This window comes from Coenobita brevimanus, chromosome 61 (assembly GCF_032717465.1).
Source record: "Coenobita brevimanus isolate Jiangsu-jjx chromosome 61, ASM3271746v2, whole genome shotgun sequence".
Lineage (NCBI taxonomy): Eukaryota > Metazoa > Arthropoda > Malacostraca > Decapoda > Coenobitidae > Coenobita > Coenobita brevimanus.
This window is the reverse complement of record NC_137014.1, coordinates 45,272,765-45,298,221: the sequence shown is the minus strand read 5'-3', so window position 1 is coordinate 45,298,221 and position 25,457 is coordinate 45,272,765. Positions and strand designations below refer to the sequence as shown.

The 25,457-nt window shown below is 44.9% G+C and overlaps 1 protein-coding gene across 1 annotated transcript in view; it reads left to right on the top strand.

Moving 5' to 3' along the window:
* The window catches only part of LOC145403795 (roundabout homolog 2-like), a 473,869-nt gene that overhangs the window by 417,547 nt on the left and 30,865 nt on the right, over window positions 1–25,457 (top strand). The window contains exons 2-3 of the mRNA XM_080275467.1: window positions 22,559–22,697; window positions 24,181–24,338. Coding sequence (XP_080131593.1) covers window positions 22,559–22,697; window positions 24,181–24,338 — 297 coding nt within the window. The remainder of the gene's footprint in view (window positions 1–22,558; window positions 22,698–24,180; window positions 24,339–25,457) is intronic.

Sequence of the window (25,457 nt, the reverse complement as noted above, 5' to 3'; positions counted from 1 at the left end):
GAGGGTAGGGAGGGAAACGAAGGAGAGAGAGAGAGAGAGAGGGGGGGGGGGCAGTAAAATACCTTGCAGTACATTAGTGCCATCAGAGTAATTACATAATTCATGAAATCTGTCTCGCTCGTTTATAATTAAAGGACATTGGCTGGGTAATGACGGGTGAAGGATTGGCGCGGGCCTTTGTCGTCATTTTTCTCTGTCATTATCCTCATTTTCCTTGTCATTTTACTCGTTATTTTCATCGTCGCTATATTTTCTTTGTCATTGTTATTATCATCATTATCATCGTCATCATCATCATCAAATATTTCAAACCCAACCCAACCCAACCTAACCTGTCCTAACCCCACTTTACCTCGTTCCACCCCTCTCCACCCCACCCCCACCCCACTTCACCCCACACTGTCATCTGTTACCGTTAATAATAACATTGGCTTCACCTTCGTTTTTTAGGGCAGACTGAAGTGTTCTCTGTAATTGGAGGGTATTGCAGTAGGCATGAGATTTTTATGATGTGAGGAGAGAGAGAGAGAGAGAATGTGTGTGTGTGTGTGTGTGTATGTGTGTGTGTGTGTGTGTGTATACCAGCTCCCCTCAACAGCTTACGTACATGGAGGGGTAGACGGGACGCACAGCATGGGATTGACAACACATTTTATTTAGTCTCCCAATAAATCCGATGAAGCGAAGCAGGATTTATTTATCTCTGTATCTGTCTATCTATCTATATATCTTTATTTATTTATTTATTTATTTGTCCTCCAATAAACCCGATACAGTGAACAAGAATGTATTGTTTAGTCGAAAGCAGAGGTGAGATGATGATGATAATAATAATAATAATAATAATAATAATAATAATAACCGACAGCCCATATCATTCCTCCTATTATTCATTTACCACCTTCATTGTTGTTTGTATAATTGCCATCATTAACTTGAATTAGATTGCGTACTTACTGTTGGCCTTAGGAAGGGGATTATGCGTAATGTGATTATCATTTGTTTATAAAGTAGGAGGGTGAGTAGGGAGGTGGTGTGCAGAGAAGGGTGTGTGTGTGTGTGTGTGTGTGTGTGTGTGTGTGTGTGTGTGTGAGAGAGAGAGAGAGAGAGAGAGAGAGAGAGAGAGAGACTGATAAAAGAAGTAGGGAATGAAAGGAAGAGACGGAAAATATTATGAAGTATACTGAGGAGAGAGAGAGAGAGAGAGACAGCTGTAAGGACCCCCCGCGTCAGCATGGACATTGTAGTGATGGTCATGTCAGGAGGGAGTCAGCAGGCCTCCTTTATTCCTATTTTTCCTCTTCCTCCTCTTACTCTTTTCCTCTTCTCCTCCTCTTTTCGTCTCCTCCTCCTCCTCCTCATTTCCTCTTCTAGTCCTCCTCGTTTCCTCCTTGTCTTTTCTCCTCGTCTTTTCCTCTCTTTCTCGTCTGTCTCATCTCCTCTTCCTCTTTTCCTCCTCTCCTCCTTCTCTTTTCCTCCTCTCCTCCTCCATCTCTCAAACAACCAACCATAAGATATTAAGTCCCTATCACGGTATAGATTCCCAGATCCCATTTTATCGACCCACGTATACGTCAGCCCAAAAAAGAAAAAAAAAATCATAATTCAAGTATTTAAACGTGAAATTAGATTAACCCGACGGAGTGCAAGTTGGTGGAAAGATTTTTATTTTAATTTTTAACCCTTTCAGCTCAAGACGTAATATTTTTTTCTTTCTCCCTGGGGTGCCGGAGACGGATGCCTTCACGTGGTGGCACCTATATATCCAGGCGGCTCAACTGCCTACACTCTTTTCGCTTTCACCTGGCCTAAAATTACCAACGCTCCATTTTGACTGATGTATTGTAACAGTAGATTAACCCTACAATATGGTGATAGTCACGAAGAAGTGCTGCGGAAGATGGTAGAGCTGTAGCACTATTTTTGTCCCTGAGCTACGTGAAATAAGCTGCAGAAGAACAACAATCTGGACCAATTTAAGGTGAAAGGACTATATGCAAACATCCCTTAGCTACCTCTGTCCTTCCTTCCTTCTTCCTCACCTTCTCTCTGCTCCCTCCCTTTCCTTCCTTCTCCCTCCCTTTCCTTCCTCCTCCCCTTCCTTCCTGCTCCCCTCTCCCTCCCCTTCCCTCCTCCTCTTCCTCCTCCTCCAAGTTTCATCAGTGCAACCCCACGAAGGCGTTCCTCTTCAGTAACAAGGGGTTAAAATCCTCCCCATTGAAGTATTTAACCAGGAAATTAGATTAGCTCAGAGAAGGGGAAAAAACTGCTGGAAAGATTTTGGTTTTTAACGGAGGAAGATGGGGGATTGTGAGATAGGCTCTCTCTCTCTCTCTCTCTCTCTCTCTCTCTCTCTCTCTCTCTCATTTCTTAGTATCTCACTCCTCCTCCTCCTCTTCCTCCTCCTCCTCCTCCTCCTCCCACGTGCTGTCCTTCCTTGATTGCAACAGATGGTAAGCACCCCTACCACTATCCTCTTCCTCCTTCCTCTTCCCCCTTCCTCTTCCCTTCCTCCTCATTGCATATCATTTCTCTCTCTCTCTCTCTCTCACACACACACACACACACACACACACACACACACACACACACAATCCATACTCCCCCATACGTCCTGCCGTCTTTCAATCACCCCAGCGCTTTCTGCTTCCCTCTCTCTCATCAACTCCCTCTCCATTCACGTTTCCCTCCTCCCCTCCATCTCTCTCTCTCTCTCTCTCTCTCTCTCACCATTTATTTCTGAAGATAGCAAAGAAAAGCGTACTCGGGCTGAAGTTTTTTTTTTTTTTTTGGGGGGGGGGTTTCTTTCCGTCCCATATGAATATTTTTTTTTTTTCGTTCTTCCTTCCCGGTCTTCTTCCGCATTTTATTCCCTTTTTTTCTAGCTTACTTCCTCCCTTCCTACCTACCTTCCCCCTCACCTCTTCCTCTTTTCCTCCAGTCTTTTCTCATTTCCATTCTTCACCAGCATCTCTCCCTTCTCAATCCTTCCTTCCTTCCTTCCTTGACTCATACCTTCTGCCTTCATTTTTCCTCGGTCTTCCCTTCCTTCCTTGCTTGCTTCTTTCCTTCCTTCCTTCCTTCCTTATACCTTTCTACCTTCATTTTTCCTCGTTCTTCCCCAGCTTCCCCCCTCCTCCTTCCATCCCTTCTTCCCCTCTCTTGACATCCCTTCCCTCTCTCCTTCCCCTCTTTCTCCCCATCCTCCTCGTCTGCTTGTCTTTCTCCTTTCCCCCACCAGAATCCCTCCCTTCCCGCCGTCTGTTTCCTCCCTCTTCTTCCTTCTCCCCTTCCCTCCCTCTGCCAACATCTCTTCCTTCCCTCCTTCCCTCTCCATCTCACTCCCATCTCTCCCTCCCTCCTTTCTCCATCCTATCTCCCTCCCTCCCTTTCCACCCTCTCTATCCATCTTTCCCTTCCTCCCTCCCTTCCCTTCCCCTTTCCACGTCTCTCACTCTGTCTTTCCATCTCTCCCTCGGTTTCCATATCTTCCTCTCTCCCTCTCTCAATATTTCTCTCCCCTCTACCAGCACCCCTCCCCCTCTCTCCTCTCCATCTCTCCCCCTTCTCTCTCTCCATAGCGACTCTCTCAGCTGTCACCACGTCATCGCCTCTCTCGATATTTACGAGGGAGGCAAGAATGGAGGGACGGAGGGAAGAGAGAAGGAGGAATGGAGGAAAGAAGAGAGAGGAAGGGAGGGGATAAACAAGAGAAATAGGAGAAGGTAGGGAGAGGAAAGGAGAGAGTGAGGAAAAAGGGAAGGGAAATCGAGGGGGAACGAGAGGAAGAGAAGGGAGAAAGGTGGAAGTAGGAAGGAAGAATGGAGGGAAAAAAGAGGGGGGAAGGGGAAGAAAAAGCCAGAGAAAGAGGGAATGGGAGGGAAAGAAGAAGGTGGAAAGATAAAAATAACTGGAAGGAAGGAGGGAAAGAAATAATGTAGGAAAGATGAGGAGGGATAATAGTAAACAGGGTAGGGAGAGAAGAGAAAAATTTTAGATTAAGGAGTTACGAATTATTAAATATATACACAGATCACACACACCTAGCTGTCCCAGTGAGTTAGTTCGGCCTTAGGCTACGTCCATACCAAATGCGTGCTGACTCGGGCGGAATTTAACGTCACCATAACCCATACGCGTGGCCCCGCAGGACGAGGGCGTGTGTGGGTGGCTGTGGGCGTGAAGTTCTTATCGGTTACGATGATTCAAAAATGCCGCCCGCGCCAGCATGCGTTTGGTGTGGACTTGCCCTTATTATTATCAGAAATTCCTGTTGGCGTCTTGTAGGTAAAAGAAAAGAATCGAACTGTAGGAGGGAGAGAAGGAAAAGGAAAAAGGAAGAGAGGAATCGGAAAAGGGAAGGAAGGAGTGAGTGACAAAGGAAGAGCAGTAGAGATAGATGGATAGATAAATAAACAGATAGATAGACAGACAGATAGATAGAAAGAGAGAAAGGGGGGAGGGAGGGAAGGAGAAGAGGGTGGGAATGGAAATGGGAGGAGTGAAGGCAGTAAATGGAAAGAGAGAGAGAGGGGGAGGGAGGGAGGGAAGGGGAGGGAGGTAGGGAGGAAGAGGAAGAAACGTAAGCATCAAATGGAACGAGGGAGAGTGAAATTGGTCAGAGAGAGAGAGAGAGGGGGGAGGGCAGCGTGACAGCGAAAAATGACCTGGAAAGAAGAACTGGCGAGGAATTGAATGGAAGTGGAGAAGTTAGGGAGCGAGAGGAATAGAGACGAAAGAAGAAAAAAAAAGTGAAGAGAAGGAAAAGGATGGAAGATAAAAGGAGGAGGAGGAGGAAGAAGAAGAAGAGGAGGAGGAGGCGGAGGAGGAGGAGGAAAGTGATGATGATGATAAAAAAGAAGAAAGAGGGAAATAAGAGAGGACAGGGAAGGAAGAAGAGGAGGTGACGAAGAAGGAGAAAGATGAAGGAAGTAAGACACAGCAAAGAAGGAAAATGGAGGAAATAAACAAGGAAAGGAAGAAGGAAGAGAATGGGGGAGAGAAAGGGGGGGAGGGGGAGGAGAGACTAAGAAAAGGAACACATACAGCTGATTGCCTCACGTCTATTCTCTCTCTCTCTCTCTCTCTCTCTCTCTCTCTCTCTCTCTCTCTCTCTCTCTCTCATTCATCTTTTACCCATCTCATTATCTCTCTCATCTCCTTCCTACCGTCCTCCCCTCCTATCATCATCATCATCATCATCATCCACACACACTTCATCATTTCCTTCTCTCCCCTTCTTCCTTTCTCTCTCTCTCTCCCCTCTGATATCTGTCTGTGCTTATCTAGCCATCTACTGTTCCCCTCCTCTCTCTCTCTCTCTCTCTCTCTCTCTCTCTCTCTCTCAGTAATTATCCCTTACTCTTTTATTCCTTCTCTCTCCTGCCGCTTCCCAATCCTCTCTCTATTTCATTTTCTTTTTCTTTGTCAGGTAAAATTAATGACCACAAGGTAAGAATATGATTGCCATTCTCGAAGCTAAATGATATTCTTTCCCACAAGCTCTCTTAAAATTTACCTTTTTTCTTTCTTTACTTTTAAAATGTTTTTCGTTAAATTCTTTTTTTTTACGAGTGTATATTAAGGTTTTTCACATTTTATTTCACTTGAAGGAAATCGTCTTCTATCTGCCTGCAGAAATTATTAAGGTGTTTCGCATGAGGCTGTTAAAATATTTACCTCATTTCCTGTCCTCGTTTCTTTTTATTATTCTTGCACATTTTGGTATATGCTTTCTTGGAGACGGTTTTATTCTCCTCAGTAAAGGCATCGTATGCTGGAAGGGCTAATAAAGGGTAGGAAGGGACTAGTAAAGGGTAAGTTTAATCCTTTTTGATTGAAACGTGTCCCAAAGCTGAATTAAATGCCTTGGCGTTTGCGATGTTCTGAACGAGACGCTGTTGTAGGAAGTGTGTGTGTGTGTGTGTGTGTGTGTGTGTGAGAGAGAGAGAGAGAGAGAGAGAGAGAGAGAGAGAGAGAGAGAGAGAGAATGGCCTATGCTCTTAGGGCCTGTTTACCCAACTTCCTTCTTTGTGCACTCTCTCTCTCTCTCTCTCTCTCTCTCTCCACGTATGGTGCACGTATGTTTTTGTGTTTGTGTAAATATATTTTCCCTAACTGATTAAAACCATCTAGAGTTAGCCTTCTAGGATTTCTCTAAGTTATAAAATCCTCTAACCTTATTCCAGACCATATTCCTAAGCAATTCTAGGGCAAGGAATGGCTAGGGAGAGAGAGAGAGAGAGAGAGAGAGAGAGAGAGAGAGAGAGAGAGAGAGAGAGAGAGAGAGAGAGAGAGACCAACTCGTCAGCCAAACCATAATCCCACATAACACCGTATACAAGCAAGATTAAGATAAACTAACACCCGCTTAACACACAAACTAATTACACTGTTGAGGTCGGGAATGCAAGTTGCTACGGATCATTATTAAGGGGAAGCACCTGGACCTGGCTAATGGGGCTCACCTGTAGCTAATGGGTGGAGGTGGGGAGGTCCATTGAAGGGGGTGTGATGAAGAGGGCGGGTGGCATCGGGATCTGCCAGTGTTAATGGGTGTTGTGTTAGGTGGATGGTTTTGGAGGTGTGTGTGTGTGTGTGTGTGTGTGTGTGTGTGTGTGTGTGTGTGTGTGTGTGTGTGTGTTATTATAAGGTGGTTTGGAAGAAGAGAAATTAGGTCAAGGTGAACTTAAGGAGTACAGTATGTAAGATATGAAAAAGAACTGCTTATCGTGGAAGGATCATTAGTACTCTTTAAGATCATCATCATCATCATCATCATCATCATCATCATCATCATCATCATCATCATCATCATCAGGACAAAAGCAGCGGCGTTGATAAAGATTAGTCCAACAATTTTAACGCATTTATTCATCTCGACGTAAACACATACTGATTATTAGTTTATACAGATGCACCTTCTCCTTACGGTATCCCACATTATCATTTCCCCTTCCTATATATAAAAATAAAAATAAAAAAGTTAATGCATCCTCACTCACACCTCTTCTCTTTTTCATGGTAGGGTTGTAAAATATATAATTATGGTTTCTCTCTTCGTTTTCACCCGCCATCCTCCTTACGGGCGTTGTAAGGGTCTTTATTACCCCAGCTGAGTTCATTAGCAGTGACACTCCCTTTGATTAGTCCCCCACCCCTTTATGTCCTCCCTTTGCCAGCCTTTATTCTGCCTTCTCACTCCCCCTTGTTCACCCCCTCCCTCTGCTCTTAAAACTATAGGACAGCTGCTTTAGTCCCCCCCCCCCGTCTCTCTCTCTCTCTCTCTCTCTCTCTCTCTCTCTCTCTCTCTCTCCTATCCTTCTCCCCCCCTACCCCCTCCCTCTTTCGTTGAGGGGCGTGGGAGGTGAAGGGGGAAGGTGACAGGAGGGGGAGAGAGAGAGGGAGGTGTGACAGAGAAAGATAGAAATGGGGAGAGAGAAAGAGGAAGATAGAAAAATGATGAAGAAGTTAAGATGAGGAGGAAGACTAAAGAAGGAGGGGGAAAGCGAAGAGAAGAAAAAGAAACGATTGAAGGAGGTAGATAAGGAAGAGTAAGATTTAAGATAAAACATGAGAAGGGGAGGAGGAAGAGGAGATAGGGACCGATAACGCGGAAGAGAGGCAGATAATGTTAATAATGAGCCGGAGGGAGAGAAAGAGAATTGATTAGCCGAAGATGAAAGCAACATGAGAGGAAAATGAAGAGGGAGACGAGGGGTGGATGAGAGAGAGAGAGAGAGAGAGAGAGAGAGATGAGGGTAGGTTGATGAAGTGGTGAAATCGAGAGGTGAGGGTGTGAGATGGAAGGGTGCAAGACAAAAGAGGAGGGTGAAAATGTATAGGAGAGAGAGAGAGAGAGAGAGAGAGAAGGGGGGGAGGGTGTTTGTGTGTATGTTCGTGTGCGTGTGAAAAAGGCAAGCAGAAATGACAAAAACGTGGGTGTGAGAAAAACAGACAAGAGAAGAGGGTGAATGAAGCATAGAAACGAGACTGAAAGGGAGAGCGAGGGGTGAAACAGACAACAAAACGCTTCCTTATTCCCTGCTATCAATACATGCAGTGAAGGTCCAGCATAGAACATCAACAAGACTAAAGAACCTGTCATATTCCATTCTTAGGACGGAATTCTTTGGACTGTGGTGGCTTTGTAGGAACTTCTTTCTTGTGATGTATTATTTGCATTCCACCTTGATCGTAAGAACTTGTCTCAGTATTCAAGGTTGAGTTCTTAGTGACTTGGAAGCTGTGTAATACCTTGATCAAAATTTTTTACCTGTTACGCCTTGATATTTTTAGTTCTTTTCGTTGTTGTAGCTCCAGGTTCATCTAGACTTGATGGGCATTTGTATAGCCAGGCAGGTCCTCCGCCCATATATATCGGTGACACCACTGGAAGGCGCCCCTCTTCAGCACATATATTGACTGAATTGCATTAGTAACCTACCAGAGGATACTAAGATGTTATGGGCAGAACAGATAGCTGAGGAAGAGATATTAGAAAATCATCAGTGTCTCAACCCTTCACTAGGAACCTCTGTTGGGCGTCCCTCTAGCCTCTGTATTTACCAGTCCTCCTGATCTAAGTTCATTTCCACCCCAGACGGACATTTAATAGGGTGATGTAGTATGTCCTATCATGTGCTCTGACAATTTCGCACGCTCTACAAGTTCCCCCAATGCCCTATTCACACTCTCACTTAAACACACAGCCACTCCAACTCACACTTCAACAAGCACTTTTTTTTACCATACCCTCCAAAAGCATTCCACGCTTCTACCCGTGCATGGAGCATCGGGTGGGGGTGGCTTACTTCTTTAGGGAAAGAAAATGGGGTTCCTTTCTCCCTACATCAGGTTCCTTGAAGGTCTTGTAAAACATAGAGGTGCCCTTCCTTGTCAAGCGTGTGCAAACCGTCCGCTACAATAATTACCTACATACATACGTACTTTTGGAGGTTGTTTCAGAGAGAGAGAGTCGCCGGCTGCATCCGTGTCACCATCTCCATGTTTGCTAGTTAGCTTGGGTCAACAGCAGTATTTACACAAGCTGACCCGCCCAATTTATCATTTTCATAATATGCTGGCTTTCTTCTGTACCAAATGGTTTTACACCCGCGTTTTCGAAGCGAGAGCAAGTTTCTTTATCATTTTTTTTCGTGGCTGTCTGAACCCAATCTCAATCCATCCATAAGTGGGGAAAAAAATAAAATCTGAATGATGATGATGATAATGATGATGAAGTTGATGATGATGATGATGATGGTGTGGTGGTGGTGGTAGTGAGGATGATGATGATGATGATGATGTTGAAGAAGTTGATGATGATGCTGGTGAAGTTGATGATGATGATGATGATGGTGTGGTGGTGGTGGTGGTAGTGAGGATGATGATGATGATGATGATGATGTTGAAGACCTTGATGATGATGCTGATGAAGTTGATGATGATGATGATGATTCCTCGAAATACTGCGCTTTGCTAGAGTTTCCCCCTCTTTCAGTCCTCTAGTGTCCATGGTCCGGTCACCTTTAAATCAGACAAAAACATATCTTTTTCCAGTACAGTAATGTGAAAATATAAGTGTGTGTGTGTGTGTGTGTGTGTGTGTGTGTGTGTGTGAGAGAGAGAGAGAGAGAGAGAGAGAGAGTTCATCATCATCATCATCCCTTTCCCTGTTTATATTATTATCATCATCAACACCATCATCCCCCTTCCTTTTTTCCTTTCCAACCCCTTCTAACCTCTCCCTATCTCTCTTCTAGACCCACCTACTAAAACATTAATAGGTCCCTCCCTTAGATCAATACCCTTTTAGAATTCCCTTTATATAGAGTGTTAGGACAGAATTACGTAAGGATATAGGGAATGAAATGTCAAGTGATCCTTCAGTGTTTTTGGGTGCGTTTGGGAGATATAGGTTAGTCTCCCCTTTTCTGTCTTCTCTTTTTCCGTTTTCTTTTATTTCCTTAAGTTTCATTTTTCTTATTACGCCTTTCTCTTCTCATGTATAATGTACTGTAAAATGCTTAACTCTCTCTCTCTCTCTCTCTCTCTCTCTCTCTCTCTCTCGCATCTCCTCATTCCCATTCACACACACACACACACACACACACACACACACACACACACACACACACACACACACACACACAGGTTGATTCCACAATATTTTCCCTTTGCATACGGGTCGGAGTTCACACACACTGGGTACAGCCTCTGGTCTTTAGGGAAATCAGGACCACAATCCCTTATTTCACCCCCATTACGCATTGCACGTATTTCCACTTTATTCACGATTTTCCGACTTTCACGAAATGGTTCACGAATTCCTCATTATTAATTTCATTTTTTTTTTTTAAACATCTTCTTCATGGATATTGGGATACTTTGTACATTTTTTCGTGTTTTTCATTTGCTAATTTCTGTCTGTTTTTCAGGAATTTTTAGTGTTCATGAATATTATTTCCCTCGCACGAATGTCCACCATCATCACCAGATTTCTGTTTTATTTACGACGAAAGAAAATGGGGGAATGTCCTCGTTTTCCCTGTTCATTTCCACATAATTTCCCGGATGCCACAGTTTTCATTATTATTATTTTTTATTTATACGAACATGGCCACTTTTATAAATTTTCAGTGTTACGTTTTTCCACCATATATATATATATATATATTTTTTTTTTCATAAATTTCCAATACTAGTCACGACTCTCCTTTTTTTTTTTTCCAGTTTCCAGTTGTTTTTTTTTCTAATTCCAGTTCCCAGCCTTTTTTATTTTTTCGCATATTTTGAGGATAAAGTTGACCCCAATATTATACCGTTTGGGTCTTTGGCCGCACCACTCACCCATATTTCAGATTTATTCTATATTTTTTGCGAATTTGCATATTTCGTCACGAATTCCTGCGGTTTTACGCAATTTATTTATTTTTACCTTCACAAATATTTTTTCTTCTCATGGGCATTTATTTTTTGTTACTGTAGTTTTTTTTATTGTATGAATTTTTGTCACTTCCATTAGTTTCTACCCTTCGCTAATTTATGCTTTTTTTTGGGGGGGGGAAGATAATGCTAACTTTTTTCTTTTTTTTAATAGTCAGTGGCCACACCAGTCACCCTCAGTCGAATCTACCCTGACTTAATCTTACTCTATAGGCAAGCTTGACTTAATCTAGTACCACAGAATAAGCTGAATTGACCTCATCTGTAACTTAATTTAACCAAGACTAACCTAGACCCAACCCAACCTACACCCAACCCAACCCAACCCAACCCAACCCAACCCAACCCAATCCAACCCAACCCAATCCAACCCAGCCCAGCCCAGCCCAACCCAACCCAACCCAGGCCCTGCTGGACAAGGAACAAAATTACCCAAACTCAGCAACACTTGGAAAATTCGCCCTTCGTAGTTCAGCCAATTTACATCACATTTGGTTCCCCGATGATTTTTGGCCGTTTCCAAATTGCCGTGGACAGGATTGGTGTGTGTGTGTGTGTGTGTGTGTGTGTGTGTGTGTGTGTGTGTGTGTGTGTGTGTGTGTGTGTGTGTCCGTCTATCAGTCCATTTATCCATTTCTATCTGTCTATCTGTCTGTCTATCTATCTGTGTGTGTGTGTGTGTGTGTGTGTGTGTGTGTGTGTGTGTGTGTGTTTTCATTGTATTTCTAATTAATATTCAAGACTTTGGCCTTTGGATTGCTATTGAAAGGAAGAAGGGCTGAGGAGAGAGAGAGAGAGAGAGAGAGAGTCAGTGGAGTGTGATGAAGTTGAGGGCGGTTGCTTTGTTTCCCCTCTCCTTAGAAACATGATGAAAGATGCGTGATGGGGGGCGGAGGAAAGGAAGGAGGGGGAGAGAGAGGAGGAAGAGGGAGGGGGAGGAAGGGAAGAAACGAGGGAGGGGGAGGAAGGGAAGAAACGAGGGAGGAAGAAAGAAGGGGGAGGGAAGGAAAGAGAGGGAGATGGAAAGAACTGTATATGTAGATGAACTAGGACAGGAGAGGAAAAAGAAAAGGAAGAAAGGAAATGTGAATAGGAGGACTAAAGAAGAAGAGGGAGGAGGGAGGGAAGGAAGGAGGGAATGAAAAAGAAGGAGGGAGGGAAGAAAGGAAGGAAGGAGGGAACTTTATGCGTAGGAGGACAAGGGTAGAAAAAGAATGAAAGGGTTAGGCAGAATGAAATGGTCTGTAGGTATCTAGAATGAAATATAAAAAGTCGTTCTGGTACTGAAGGGGTTAATGGAGAGTGAGGGTGATAAATGGTGCTAGGAGGAGGAATGGGAGACATAAAACCCAGCGATATGGAAGAGAGAGAGAGAGAGAGAGAGAGAAATATCTCCTTTACTATTGTCGACGTGTCGTTTTTTTTTCTTTCTTCAAACAGACCTGACGATTTTGCCCAGCTGAGGAAAATCTAAACCTCTGATTGCCATAGACTTATTTAGACCTGTTACTAACCTCAGACGATTGTGCTTCACCTTAGAGAAATCGTAGCTATGAGGGGGTTATAACCTCACCTAATTAACTCTTTTACAGCCATACAATAGACTGTTCCAGAAATATTGTTCAGATTAACACGAGATCTTGATGATTTTGTTCAGGAGAGGAGTTCCAGGCAAAGATCTTTCATTCTCACGGTTTATTTTTTCACTACTAAAAATTGAACTGGATATTTTTACAGGTTAACATAAAGAGATTTTAGTTCTGCTGTAAGAGCTTCTAGCAGATTACTAAAGCTGATCTTGATTAATCTTTTCACTGTTATAGATTGATTTGGGTTTGTTATTGAGGGAAACACAGGCTAATTATGTTCATCCAGGAGAAATGATTGCGTGATTAACTGGATGAAAAAAAGAATAAAATAAAGAAGGAAGAAGGGAAAGAGGAAGTGCGTGAGAGAGGGTCAGGGAAAAGGAGGAGGAGGGAGAAAGAAAGAATGCGTGAAGAGGGAGCAAGGTGAAAGAGGGAACGAAAAAGAGGGATATGGGTGGGGGAGGTAGGAGGAGGAAAAGTGATAGGAGGAGAGGAAGAAGAGAGAATAAGGAGAAAGGGAGAAAAGAAAGGGAGAGGAAGAAGGGAGAAAAGAAAGAAGAACAACGAGAAAGGGAGAGAAAAGATAAGGGAAAGCTAAGTGAAAAAGAGGGGATGCGGAGGTAAGGAGGGAAAAATGAGGGAGAGAGAAATGAAAAATGATGAGAGAGGAGCAGGGGAGACAAAAATGAGAAAGAGAAACAAGAGGGTGGGGAGAAGAGGAAGAGGAAGAACGAGAAAGAGGGATGTGGGGGTGGGGGGGTGACATAAGTGTGTGTAGAGGAGCGTGGGAGTGTCTGGGTGTGAAGTACTGAGTTATGAGGGTGGCTGGTGTGGATGGGCGGGGTGGTGGGGGTGGAGGTGTGAGTGAGTAATGGGTGGAGGTGTGAATGGGGCAATGAGAGGTGGAATTCAGGATGTGGAGGTGTGGATGAGGGAGTTAGAAGTGAAAATGAGGGTGTAGAGGTGTGGATGGGAGTGAGGAAGTTATGAGAGTGGGTGGTTTGGATGGGTGAGGGTGGAGAGAGGGTGGAGGTTTGTTAATGATGGGGTGGAGGTGGAAGTGGGGCAGTGGGAGGTGGAACTGAGGTAAGGTCCGAATGGAGGTGTGGAGCATGTGCATTGGCGTGGGTGTGGATTGAGAGGGTGGAGGTGTGGATGAAGAAGTGAGAGGTGGAGCTAAGGATATTAGTAGATGATGGAGTTGTAAATGAGAAAAGTGTAAATGGGGATGTAAAAGGTGTTAATGGGAAGGTGGAGGAGGTGAGGGTGTAGGTGAGTGAAGAATAGATAGAAATTGTGTGTGTGTGTGTGTGTGTGTGTGTGTGTGTGAGAGAGAGAGAGAGAGAGAGAGAGAATTAACGAGATGGAAGGAGCGAGAAAGAAAATGGGAGTAATAAATCAAGAGAAAATGGTTATGGAGAGGAAACTAATGAGAATGAGAGACTGAGGGTCGTATCGTAGGCTTTCTATACTCCTTTTACTCCAAGTTGGCCAAAAATTCTCCATACTCAATGCTGGAGAGGGACGCCTACATGTGGTGGCACTGGCATCCCTCTGCTTCATCCCTATCCCCAGAAAGGAGGAGGGTGGCGTGCAGGAGACGGGGAACCTAAGCCTGCAGTCCACGGGGTTCACAGTTCAGATGAGCCTGGGGTTGCCACCACCACCACCACCACCTCCTCTTTACTGTTATGAGTTTTTTTCTTATTCTTGCTACCTCCAGACGATTTTATTTTTGAGCAGGTTAATTAAGTCCTTAGGTAACCCTCCCCCCCCCCAGTTCGAAAAATTCATCCTAATCTGAATATAATCATCTGGAGAGCAAGAAGAAAATTTAAAAGACAGGGATCTGAGGTGTAGATGGATTTGAGGAAATGAAGATTGGGGGGGGGGGCGAAAAGATGAATGGAAATGAGGCCAAAGGTGGAGGGAGGAAGATAATGGAGGTGAGAGAGAGAGAGAGAGAGAGAGATGAATAGAAGAGAAGAGGGGCATGTTGTAGAAAAGGATAATAGGAAGGAGGGATGTAGGTTCTGAAAGAAAGAATGCGAGAGAGAGAGAGAGAGAGAGACAGAGAGAGAGGGGGGGGAGGGGGGAGGTGAGACATCAGGTAAGGCGGGGGATCACAGGCCAAAGGGTAATTAAGAGAAGCCCTGAAGAAGCCTTAAAAGAAGGACCTAAAGGGGTAGGGGTGGAGAGAAAGAATAGACGGAGGGAAGGGGGAGGGAGGGAGGGAAGGAGAGAAAGAATAGTGGAAGAGGGATGTTCTAGGGAGGGAGGGAAGGTGAGGGAGGGAGGCAAAGCAGAGATGAAGTCAGGGAGGGAGAGAAATAATACAGAATTAGAGGGATGCAGTAGAGAGGGAGGGAAAAAGGGAGACAAAGGGAGGGAGGCTATAAAAAAGGGAGGAAGAGAAAGAATGAGGAGAAAAAGAGATGGGATAGGAGGGTGGGTGGGTGGAGGGTGGCGGTAAGGGGGTGGGGAGTGAAGAAGAAAGAATAGGGAGGGACGCTAAATGGAGGGAGGGAAGGAGTGACTGAGGGAGAGAATGGAGAGAAGTTAGAACAGATAGTGATGTGAGGGAGAGAGGGAGGGAAGGAGAAGAAGGGGGAGAGTAGGAGGAGAGAAAGGGTGTGGCTTGCAGCTGTCACTCTCAAGGGGGATGGAAGGGGGAGGAGAAGGGAGGGAAAAGGGAAAAAGGGAGGCGGAAGAGAAGGAAAGCGAGAGGGTGGAAGAGAAGAGAAAAGGGGAAGGGGGAAGAGAGGTAGTAATGGAAGAGGAAGGAAAAACAGGAAAGAGAAATGAGATGCCAGAGACAAGAGTGGATGGAGGAAAAAAAAGGAGATGGAGATATGACGGAAAGGGGGAGAGAAGAGGGGAGAGGAGAGAAATTGAAGAGGAAGGTGAGTCTTGCAGAGGTGAGGGGGGAGAAGAGGAGAGAGGGAATAAAGGGAAGGAGGAAGAGACCAGTGAGGTAGGGGGGAGGAAAGAGAATGAGTGGGGGAAGAGGGGAGAGGAGGGAGGGGAGAGGGAAAGGACAAGTTAACGACAGGAGGGGAAGGGGGAAACGACAGGGATCATTTTTAATAGAGAGGGGAAGAAGATGCCGAGAGGAGAAAGATAATGGAAAAGAGAACAAGATGAAGAAGAGGATATGAGGGGGTGAGAAAGAAAATTGAAGACAGAATTTCAGGAAAGACGGAATAAAAAGAGAAAGACAGGAATAGAAGTCAAAATTAAATGGAACAAGAAAAACAGAGAAGAGAAAAGGAGGAGTAGAAAGAGAAGAAGAGAGGGGAAGAAGAAGAAGCAGGAAGGGAAAGGAGGAGGAGAAAGAACAGAAGGAAGGGGATAAAGGAGAAAGAGAAGAAGGTAGGGGGAGAAGGAGGAGGAGGAGAAGAAGAGAGGGGAAGAAGGAAAAAGAGAAGAAAGAAGGGGAAGAAGGAGGAGGAGGAGAAGAAAGGAGGGGAAGAAAGAGGAATAATTAAAGAAGAAAAGAAAAGAAATGTTTGATGAGAAGAGAGGAGACGAAGAAGAGTAAAGAGGAGTAAAGAAATAGTACCAAAGGCTAAGAAGAGAGAGAGAGAGAGAGAGAGAGAGAGAGAGAGAGAGAGAGAGAGCATTACAAGAAAGAGAGGAGAGGGGGAAAAGAGAGGAAAAAGGAGAAAGAATATATCAATACGAGGGACTGAGGAGCTGAGAGGCCAGAGAGGGAGAATTAATCGAAGGGGTGAGAGAAAAGGAGGAGTAACATTCTAATGAGAGAGAGAGAGAGAGAGAGAGAGAGAGAAAATGAATACAAGGAGGAGGAGCGCGAAGAAAGGAAGAAGGCGAGAGGAGGAGGAAGAAGAACAGAAGAGAAAGAAGGAAGAGATGAGGAGGAGGAAGAGGATTGAAGAAAAAGGAAGAGGAAAAGGAACAGAAATGCAGGAAGAGGAAGAGGAACAGAAGAAGTGTAGGAAGAAGAGCGGAAGAAGAAGGCTTTAGGAGGCACATTAACCACGGGGTGTGATGATAAATAGGACAGTTCCCCCATTACAGCCAACACACCCATTATCCCCATTTTCTACACCCCTCACCCCCATTTTCTACACCCCTCAGCCCCCATTTTCTACACCCCTCAGCCCCCATTTTCTACACCCCTCACCCCCCATTTTCTACACCCCTCACCCCCATTAGCTTCACCCATCACCCATTTCCTCCACTTATCTCCCTTCCTTCATCATTATCATCTCTGACTCATTTCCCCATCACCCATCATGATTTACCCTTCACTTATTGTACCTCCTCCTTCATTCATTGTCTCCCTTGCCTCATTATTCTCACCCATTGTTCCTTATCATCCTTCACCCATTACTCAGAATTTATTGGTATATCTATCTATGTATCTATCAACCTATCCGTCTGTCTGTCTCTGTCAGTTTATCTATTTCTATGTCAATCTTTTCTCTAAGTTTCTATATCTATCTGTCTGTCTGTCTGTCTGTATATCCATCTATCTGTCTTTCTGTGTGTCTGTCTTCCAAGCCCCATTATTTACACCCATTACCCATTCTCTTCCCCTTTACCCATTCTTCTCGTTATGACTTACGGGTAAAGGGAGGGACCCCGAAGATATTAACAGCGGCATATAAAAGGCAGGAGCATCATCGTAAAGAGAGAGAGAGAGAGAGGGTTACACAGACTATGCAATCCAAGTTAATTGATTCAGCCTTAATATCAATAAAGAAAAAGGTTCGTCAGTCAGTGAAACATGAGAGAGAGAGAGAGAGAGAGAGAGAGAAGAAAAAAATCCAATCCCACCATAAGGTCTCAAGCCCCGTCTTCGTTGTAAATAAAGATGCGATGCTACGATCCTCGGTGTAAATGAAAGACGATGCCGTAAATCACTATCACCGTATCGGGAACGCACTATCGGAGAAATACTGCTGACGTGGCGATGTGCAGGTTAATTACGGTGCTGTCGGGGGCTTACAATTCCGTTAACCGATAAGTGTTCGCTGTTACGATGGCCACTTTTTCGGTATAGCGTTATCATCGTATAAAGGGGAAAGGCCTGATCACCTCCTGCCTTGATTGGGTTGGCTTTGTGTTTGTCCTTGGAACTGTGGTGTATTTTATGTCGTTATTATTATTATTATTATTATTATTATTACTCCTCCTCCTCCTCCTCCTCCTCCTCCCCCTGTTACTACTACTACTACTACCTCCTTCAGTGAGCAGACAGCAGACAATGCCAGATAGACAATAGAAAAGAAAAACGGAATGTAAGCTGTAAAACGAGAGCTCCCCCAAGTGAACGATTTCTGAGGCAAAAATGAGAGAGGCCAATAACTACAATGAAAGAGAGAGAGAGAGAGAGAGAGAGAGAGAGAGAGAGAGAGAGAGAGAGGGTGATAAAGCAAGGGTCGATAACTATGAATGAGAGCAGCCGAGCAGCGAGAAGTAACTGCGAAAACAGGAAGGAGGGGAGGGAGGGAGAGAGGAGGGAGGGATGGAGGAACTAGAGAGAGGGAGGGATGGAGGAACTGGAAAGAGGGAGGGAGGAAGGGTGGGTGAGGGTGGAGATAGAAGGAAGGAAGGAAGGGAGGGAGAACTGAGAGAAGGGAGAGAGAAAAAATGTAGTGAGAGAGGCAGGAGAGTTGTATGATGGAAGATCGAGAGTGTGTCTGGATGGAAGGAGAGAGAGAGAGAGAGAGAGAGAGATAAGGACCAACAATATTCACATAAAACTCTCTCCTCCTCCAAGCTGACCGCCTTGGGATGTTAATATACACTCTTATCTTCTATAAACATGTAACCCTGTTTGCTCTGTTTATTATTATTGTGAAGTTGTCGCTTTATTTATCTTCATTAGCGTTTACTGTGGTTTATTGTGTCTTAGAATTTGGTACTATTATTATTATTATTATTATTATTATTATTATTATTATTATTATTATTATTATTGTGCGTGTTATTTTTTATTTTTTCCAGCATCTTCAACTGCACTTCTCCCTTCCTCTTTTTGCCTCTCTCCTTTTCTCTTTCCTGCCCAGTATTTTCCTCTTTACTCTCCCTTCGTCTCCCTCCTTCTCCCCTCCCCTCCTCACTTTCCTCTCTCCCTCCTCTTTTCCCTCTCTATCCTCAGTTTCTTCCCTTCCTTCCCCTTCTTCCTTTCCCCTCCTCCTTGTTCTCTTCCTACTTCTGCCTGTCCTCTTCCCCCTTTCCCCTCTCTTGCTTTTTTTTTTTTTTTTATCTCCTCCTCCTCCTCCTCCTCTTCCTCCTCCTCCTCCTCCTCCTCCTCCTCCTCCTCCTCCTCCTCCTCCTTCTCTGTACTCCTGTCTCATACATCTCAAGTTCCATGCACTTCTCCTTACTCTTTCTCCCATTTTCTCCCTATCTTGCTTTTATTCTCTCTCTCTCTCTCTCTCTCTCTCTCTCTCTCTCTCTCTCTCTCTCAAATACAAACAGACTGCATTCACAGAACTCAGTATCCGCCTTGCACCCATACTCTAAGGAAATGACTCAGTACGGCAATGATCCAAGTAATAACACAACTGAATAACACACATAACACACCTAATAACACACCACATAATAACACAACCCAACTTACCTGGGAGGGAGGGCAGCCTAATGCGTATATACACCCTGCCCAAGTAAGCAAGCACGGAAGTAAGAAAGCACGTAAGCAAGCACGTAAGTAAGCAGGCACGTAAGCAAGCAGGCACGTAAGAAAGCACATAATTAAGCACGTAAGAAGACACGTAATTAAGCGAACACGTAAGTAAGCATGCAAGCACGTAAGCAAGTCTTCGTACCCTGGCCGTACCTTGCCTCGTGCTTAAATGTTTATAATTTTTATGTGGGTCAGACTTGGCAGTGTAATGATTTGGTTGCAAGATATTATTATTATTATTATTATTATTATTATTATTATTATTATTATTGCGGTTTTGTAGGAAGGCGTAAGATTTGCGTTTATATTTTAGCGACTCTTTTTTTAGCGTTTTTTTGTCACTTTGTAGGAATGGATGAGGGACATGGGCGACTCTGTAGGTAGATAGGGTAGGTAAAACGGTTAGTACATAGGTAGGTAGTAGGTAGGTAGGTAGAATATTAAGCAACAAGGGGGTGCATAGTTAGGGAAGCAGGTATGCAGGTAGTACTGTAGGTAGACAGCGTAGGTAGAACAGCAAAGGTAGGTTGGTAGGCAGGTAAGTTGGTAGATAGGTAGGTCGGTAGGTAGGCAGCTCACTAACAACTGACTTAAGTAGAAGCGAAGGTAGGTAGGAAAGGTAATACAACAAACAATGACCATGTAGGTAGGTAGGTAGGCAGGCAGGCAGGTAGGTAGCATACTAACGACCGTAAGTGTCCGTGGGTGCCAGCTGCGTCCATACCTTCTCGCACTTTACGAGAACTTGCGAGACTCTGTAAACATGTCACGGTAAACACGCTCTAATTCGCCCAGGTATAAAGAAAATACACACACACACACACACACACACACACACACACACACACACACACACACACACACACAAGCCCTTCACCGCATAAATACAGAGTTTGTATAGCGAAGGAATACAACGAACGAGGACCGAAAAAAAAAAAAAAAATGCGTAGCGAATGGTTTTGCACGCAGGTGTTTTTCGTCGTTAATTCTAGGTGTTTTATTTCGCTTAGAAGAGGCTGCTGGTTGTGAAAAGCCCCCTGAAAGCTGTTATTAACTCTCTTCTACCCGACAAGCTTTTAAAATGGAGAAGGAATGCGTGACGGAGGAAGGTAGGAATGATGGAAGAAGGTAGGAAGGTTGGAAAATAGGAATGCAGGACGGAAGAGGGTAGGAAGGTAGGCTGGAAGAAGGTAGGAAGGACGGAAGAAGATAGGAAGAAGGTAGGAAAGGAATGCAGGACGGAAGAAGGTAGGAAAGCAGGAATGCAAGATGGAAGAAGGTAGGAAAGGAGGTAGGGAGGATGGAGGAAGGAAGGGGTGACCATAATAGTCGCGATAGAAGAAAGAGGAAAGTCACTAAAAGACGTCTTCGTGGTGAAAGAATTAGAGGATAAGAAAGCGAAGAGGAGTACAAAATATGAGGATCACATATAGTTTGTCTACTTGAACTTGGCGGAAACTTTCGTCCTTTTGCACCCTATTCTCCTTAGCTCAATTACAGAGACAGTAACGCGATTCTGCATTCTTTCCATAGCACTTCCTCGTGACTAGCATCTTATTCTAGTGTTGACCCATGCAATCCACTGACGTACTTATCGTTTCATTGTGTGTGTGTGTGTGTGTGTGTGTGTGTGTGTGTGTGTGTGTGTGTGTGTGTGTGTGTGTGTGTGTAGGAGTTACGGGGGCGTGGGTCGAATTAAAAGGGTAGTGTGTATTCAGTGGTGGATAATATACATGGCATGAGTGGGGCTTGTGGCGGCGGCAGGCAGGGAGGAGGATAGGGAGAGAACGGAGGGGGGAGGGGTAGGGAGCAATGAAAGGCAGGAGGGAAGAAGGTATGAAGGGAGGGGGGAGGGGAAGGGAGCAAAGAAAGGGAGAAGAGAAGAAGGTATGAAGGGAGGAGGGAGGGAAAATGTTGAGGTGAAGAGACCAGAGGAGGGAAGAAGGAAGGGGGAGGGGAGAGAAGAGAAGACAGGAGATTAGTGGAGGGAGGAGAGAAGAAGATATGAAGGGAGGAGGGAGGGAAGAAGGTAGGGAGAGAGGAAGAGAGCAGACGGGAGAGGACGTAAGAAGGTATGAAGGGAGGAGGAAGGGAGACAGAGAAGGAAGAGGCGAAGAAGGTAGGAAGGGAGGAGAGGATGGAGGAAAGAAGGAAAGGGGAGACGGAAAGGGGAGAGCAGAGGAGAGGGAGACACAGATGAGGAGGTATGGGAGGGAGAGGAAAATGGAGTGGAGGATAATATGAGGGAGAAAGCAGAGAGAGGGAGAGGCGGAGATTAAGGAAGTAGGTGGAGTTGTACAGGAAGAGGGAAGGAGGAGATGAATATGGACGGAAAATAAAGGAGAGGGTGGGAAAGTAAAGGAAGGAGGAGAGAGGGAATGGTAGAAGGAAGAGAAGAAGGAACGAGACGGCAGAAAAGGTGAAGGAGACGGAAGAAGGAAATGTTGAAAAAAGGGAGAGTTGTTACCGGGAAGAAAGAGAAGGAGACGAGGATGAAAAATGGAAAAAATTAGATGTAGAAGAGATGGGGAAAGGAATGGAGGAAGAAAGGAGGAAAGGGAGAAAAGACTGAGGAAACGGAGGGAGGAAAGGTTGAAGAGGGAGAGGTAAGGATGAAAAAGAAGTGGGGAAGGGAACGAAAATTGAGGCTGAAGGAAAAGAGATAGTATAAGACGAAGAGAAGACGGAAGGAGAAAATTGTGATGAAGAAGGGGAAGGAAAAGAAAAGAAAAGGAAGAGAAAGGAAGCAGGAAGAGAGAGATAACGAGATAAAGATGGCAGGAAGAGATAAGAGAGGCCACAAAGAGGAAGAACGAACTAATCCAGCCAGACGTAAGTTATGATATGCAAACGGTGTGTTCTGGCGAGTTATATTCCGAGACGCCGTGTATGTACCCTGAGAAGAGCGTCTGAGTGTGCGGAACATTGCAGAAAATAATAGAGCTGAAATAGAGCTTTGAGAGGGCCATGGGGAGCCACACTAACGCGATCATTAACCCTCTGAGCTCTTTGTTGGACTTGGGTCTTCCATAAATTAGAATCGTCTGGTCATAGTTAGAACGAAGTATTTTAATGTCATGTCTTTTTAATGGCTGTCTCGTGAGGTGAAAAATATATATATGCACAGTAAGTTTTTCTTCCTTTTGCTGGAGAGGGACGCCTTCACGTGATGGCGCCGATCTGCCCGGGTGAGTTAGCCGACCGGTTGTACAAACGTCCCTCGACTCCCTCCCAATCCTCTCCTGATGTATGGACTGTGCAACCCTCCTTCCTCTCCTTCCCCCTCTCTCTCCGCCCCTCTATCTAGAAAGGACCTCCAGATCTGTACGTTCTATATAACTCTCCCTTTCTTCCTCCACAGGGCAGTACCGTTCCCCGGAGATCACGGAACACCCGGCAGATCTCCTGGTGCCCCGGAACGAGCCTGCGACCCTCAATTGTCACGCTGTCGGCCGACCCAACCCCACTATCACCTGGTATAAGGACGGACAGAAATTTAAGTGAGTTACCCTTAAAAACACTTCATTAGTTACCCTAAAAAACACTAAATTTGTTGTGTTTTCTTTTGTTTTTACTCTGCGTGTTATGGAGAAAGTGTCACATTTATATTTTGTGTTTTATATAGTTTACGCGGGCAGCTGTTTATATTTTCTTCTACTTTCATCCTTTTCTCCCCTTGCTTTTTATGTCTGTCTGTATATCTGTCTGTATCTATCTATTTGTATCTATCTGTTGATCTGTTTCTCAGGCAGTGTCTACCTACCTACCTACCTATCTACCTTCCTACTTACCTACCTACCTACCTCCATCCCCTTCCTCATTGTTGACTCTGTTCTCTCCTTGTCCTGTAATTCACCCCTTTCGCCCCTTTATTAATAATCCATTCCTCACCCCTTCCTTAATACCTGCCCATTTCACGGCCTTCCTCAACATGCACCCCTTTTCACCCCTTCCCTTTACATTCACTGAGCATGCACCCCTTTCCACCCCTCCCCTTTACATCTACATGCACCACTTTCCACCCCTTCCCTTTATATTCACTCCGCCCGTTTACTCCCTTAATATCGACCCTTTTCACGTCCTTCTCTGTAATACACACCCATGCCTTCCTCCTAAACCCTGTCGTTGGTATAGAGCCCCAGCTTATTATCATGTGGTGTTGGCCGTCGTAAATTTCCCAGATACACCTCAGTCACTAAACGAATCAGCATTTTAGTAGCTCTGTTGCATCTCTCTCATTCTCAACCAGCCAAACAGAGCCTTCCTGCTTTACTACCCTTGTCTCTTACTAATAGAATAGGTACGTTATACAGTATTTCCCGTATAACAAACAGTTTTCAAAAGACCAATAGATTTGTTGCTGTTTGCTTTCATTTGAACCCCCTTTGTACTCCTTTCCAAGTCGCCTCGATAGGTCTCTCCTAGGCTGCATAAACTTCCCCCCCCCCTCCTCCTCCCCCTCCTCGTAGTCATAGTCTACTCTGTAACAAACAGCCTCGAAAGAACCATAAGGTCTGTTGCTGTTTCCTTTCCTTTGTATTCCTTTGTATTCCTCCTCCTCCTCCTCCACCACTACAGCTAATCCCATTCTTCCCCTTTTCTTCCCTCCCCTACTCCTCCCTAACTATATTCCCTCCCCTCTCACACCAGACGTTTCTCCAAACTTCCTCCCACCCCATCTTCCCCTACCCTACAACCACCCCCCAAATAACCCCCCTTCCCCCATCTCATTCTCCAACCCCATTACTCCTCATCAACCCCAATTCTACTCCTGTCTACACTTCCTCTCTCTTTCTCAACCCCACCACCACTCATAAACCCCTACACCACTTTTCCTCTCTTCTTCAATCCCACCACCAACCCCACCTCATCCCAGCCTCTCTCTTCCACACTCCCACCACCACTCACCAACCTCTCCACCACACTTCCTCTCCCTTCTCCGACCCCACCTCACCCTAGCCTCTCTCTCCCTTCTCCCTACAGACTGCACAGCGGTCGGCACGTGCAGCTGGCCACGGGGGGACTTTTCTTCCTGAAGGTGCTACACACGAAGAGAGACAATGACGCTGGAGTGTATTGGTGCGTGGCCTTAAACTCTGTCGGCACCGCAACCAGTAGGAATGCCACGCTGGAGATTGCTGGTGAGTACTGATTATTATTATTATTATTATTATTGTTGTTGTTGTTGTTGTTGGACGTGGTGGTGGTGGTGGCGTTGTTGTTATTACTATTTATTATCATTATTATTACTATATTGAGGAAATAAAGAGTCGTTGTGGTGTACCTAAGAATATATTTAGAAGTATTAGGAGAAGTACCTTGAGATGGTCTGTCCATGTGAGACAATGAAGAATGAGAGACTGAGTAGGAGAGTGTATGTGAGTGAGATGGCGAGAGGGAGGAGGAGAGGGTGACCGAGGATACCTGTATACCTACATACATATATACAGACAGACAGACGGTTAGATAGACAGATCGGCTCCCCTGCAAATAATGTGGTAACCAGGCGAATATTTTTGGACTAAACCGGATTCTAATTTTATATCAACATGGGTCCAATATTCAGCCGTCAGCGAACTCCGTTTTCTGATCACCTTATGGGTAAATTATGGGGGGGACTATTTTCGCCCATGAGAGCATCAGTAACTCTATATCTTCGTAGCGGACCCATGTTTATATAGCATTTACCTGTGTTACTTAAATTGGGCCAAGAATAGTGTGTGTGTGTGTGTGTGTGTGTGTGTGTGTGTGTGTGTGTGTGAGAGAGAGAGAGAGAGAGAGAGAGAGAGAGAGAGAGATGATTGACGAGTCCAGGGATTAGGGTGAGAATTGCCTGGCTAAGCTACATAATAGTGATATATTGGGGACAGGGATAAGTATAAAGCTTTCTCTCTCTCTCTCTCTCTCTCTCTCTCTCAGTTAATCTGAATCTATCTATCGGTCTGTCTCTCTTTATCGACGTATCTCTCTCTGCCTGTGTGTGTGTGTGTGTGTGTGTGTGTGTGTGTGTGTGTGTGTGTGCTGCGGCACGTGTGTTTGTGCATGTGCAGAAGTGAGTGCTGTGTGTATGAAGAAATATACACGTGCGTGAGTGTGTATAAAGAACATGTGCGTGCAAGTGTGTAGGAGGAAGGTGTACATGCCTGTGTAAGTGAACCAGTGTCTTTGGGCATACAGACGTGACCAGCAGCAGTGTACTCAGCTAACCACCCACGTCAGATAAAGTCCAGCTCTACACAGCTTTGCCAGAGCTTACGGAA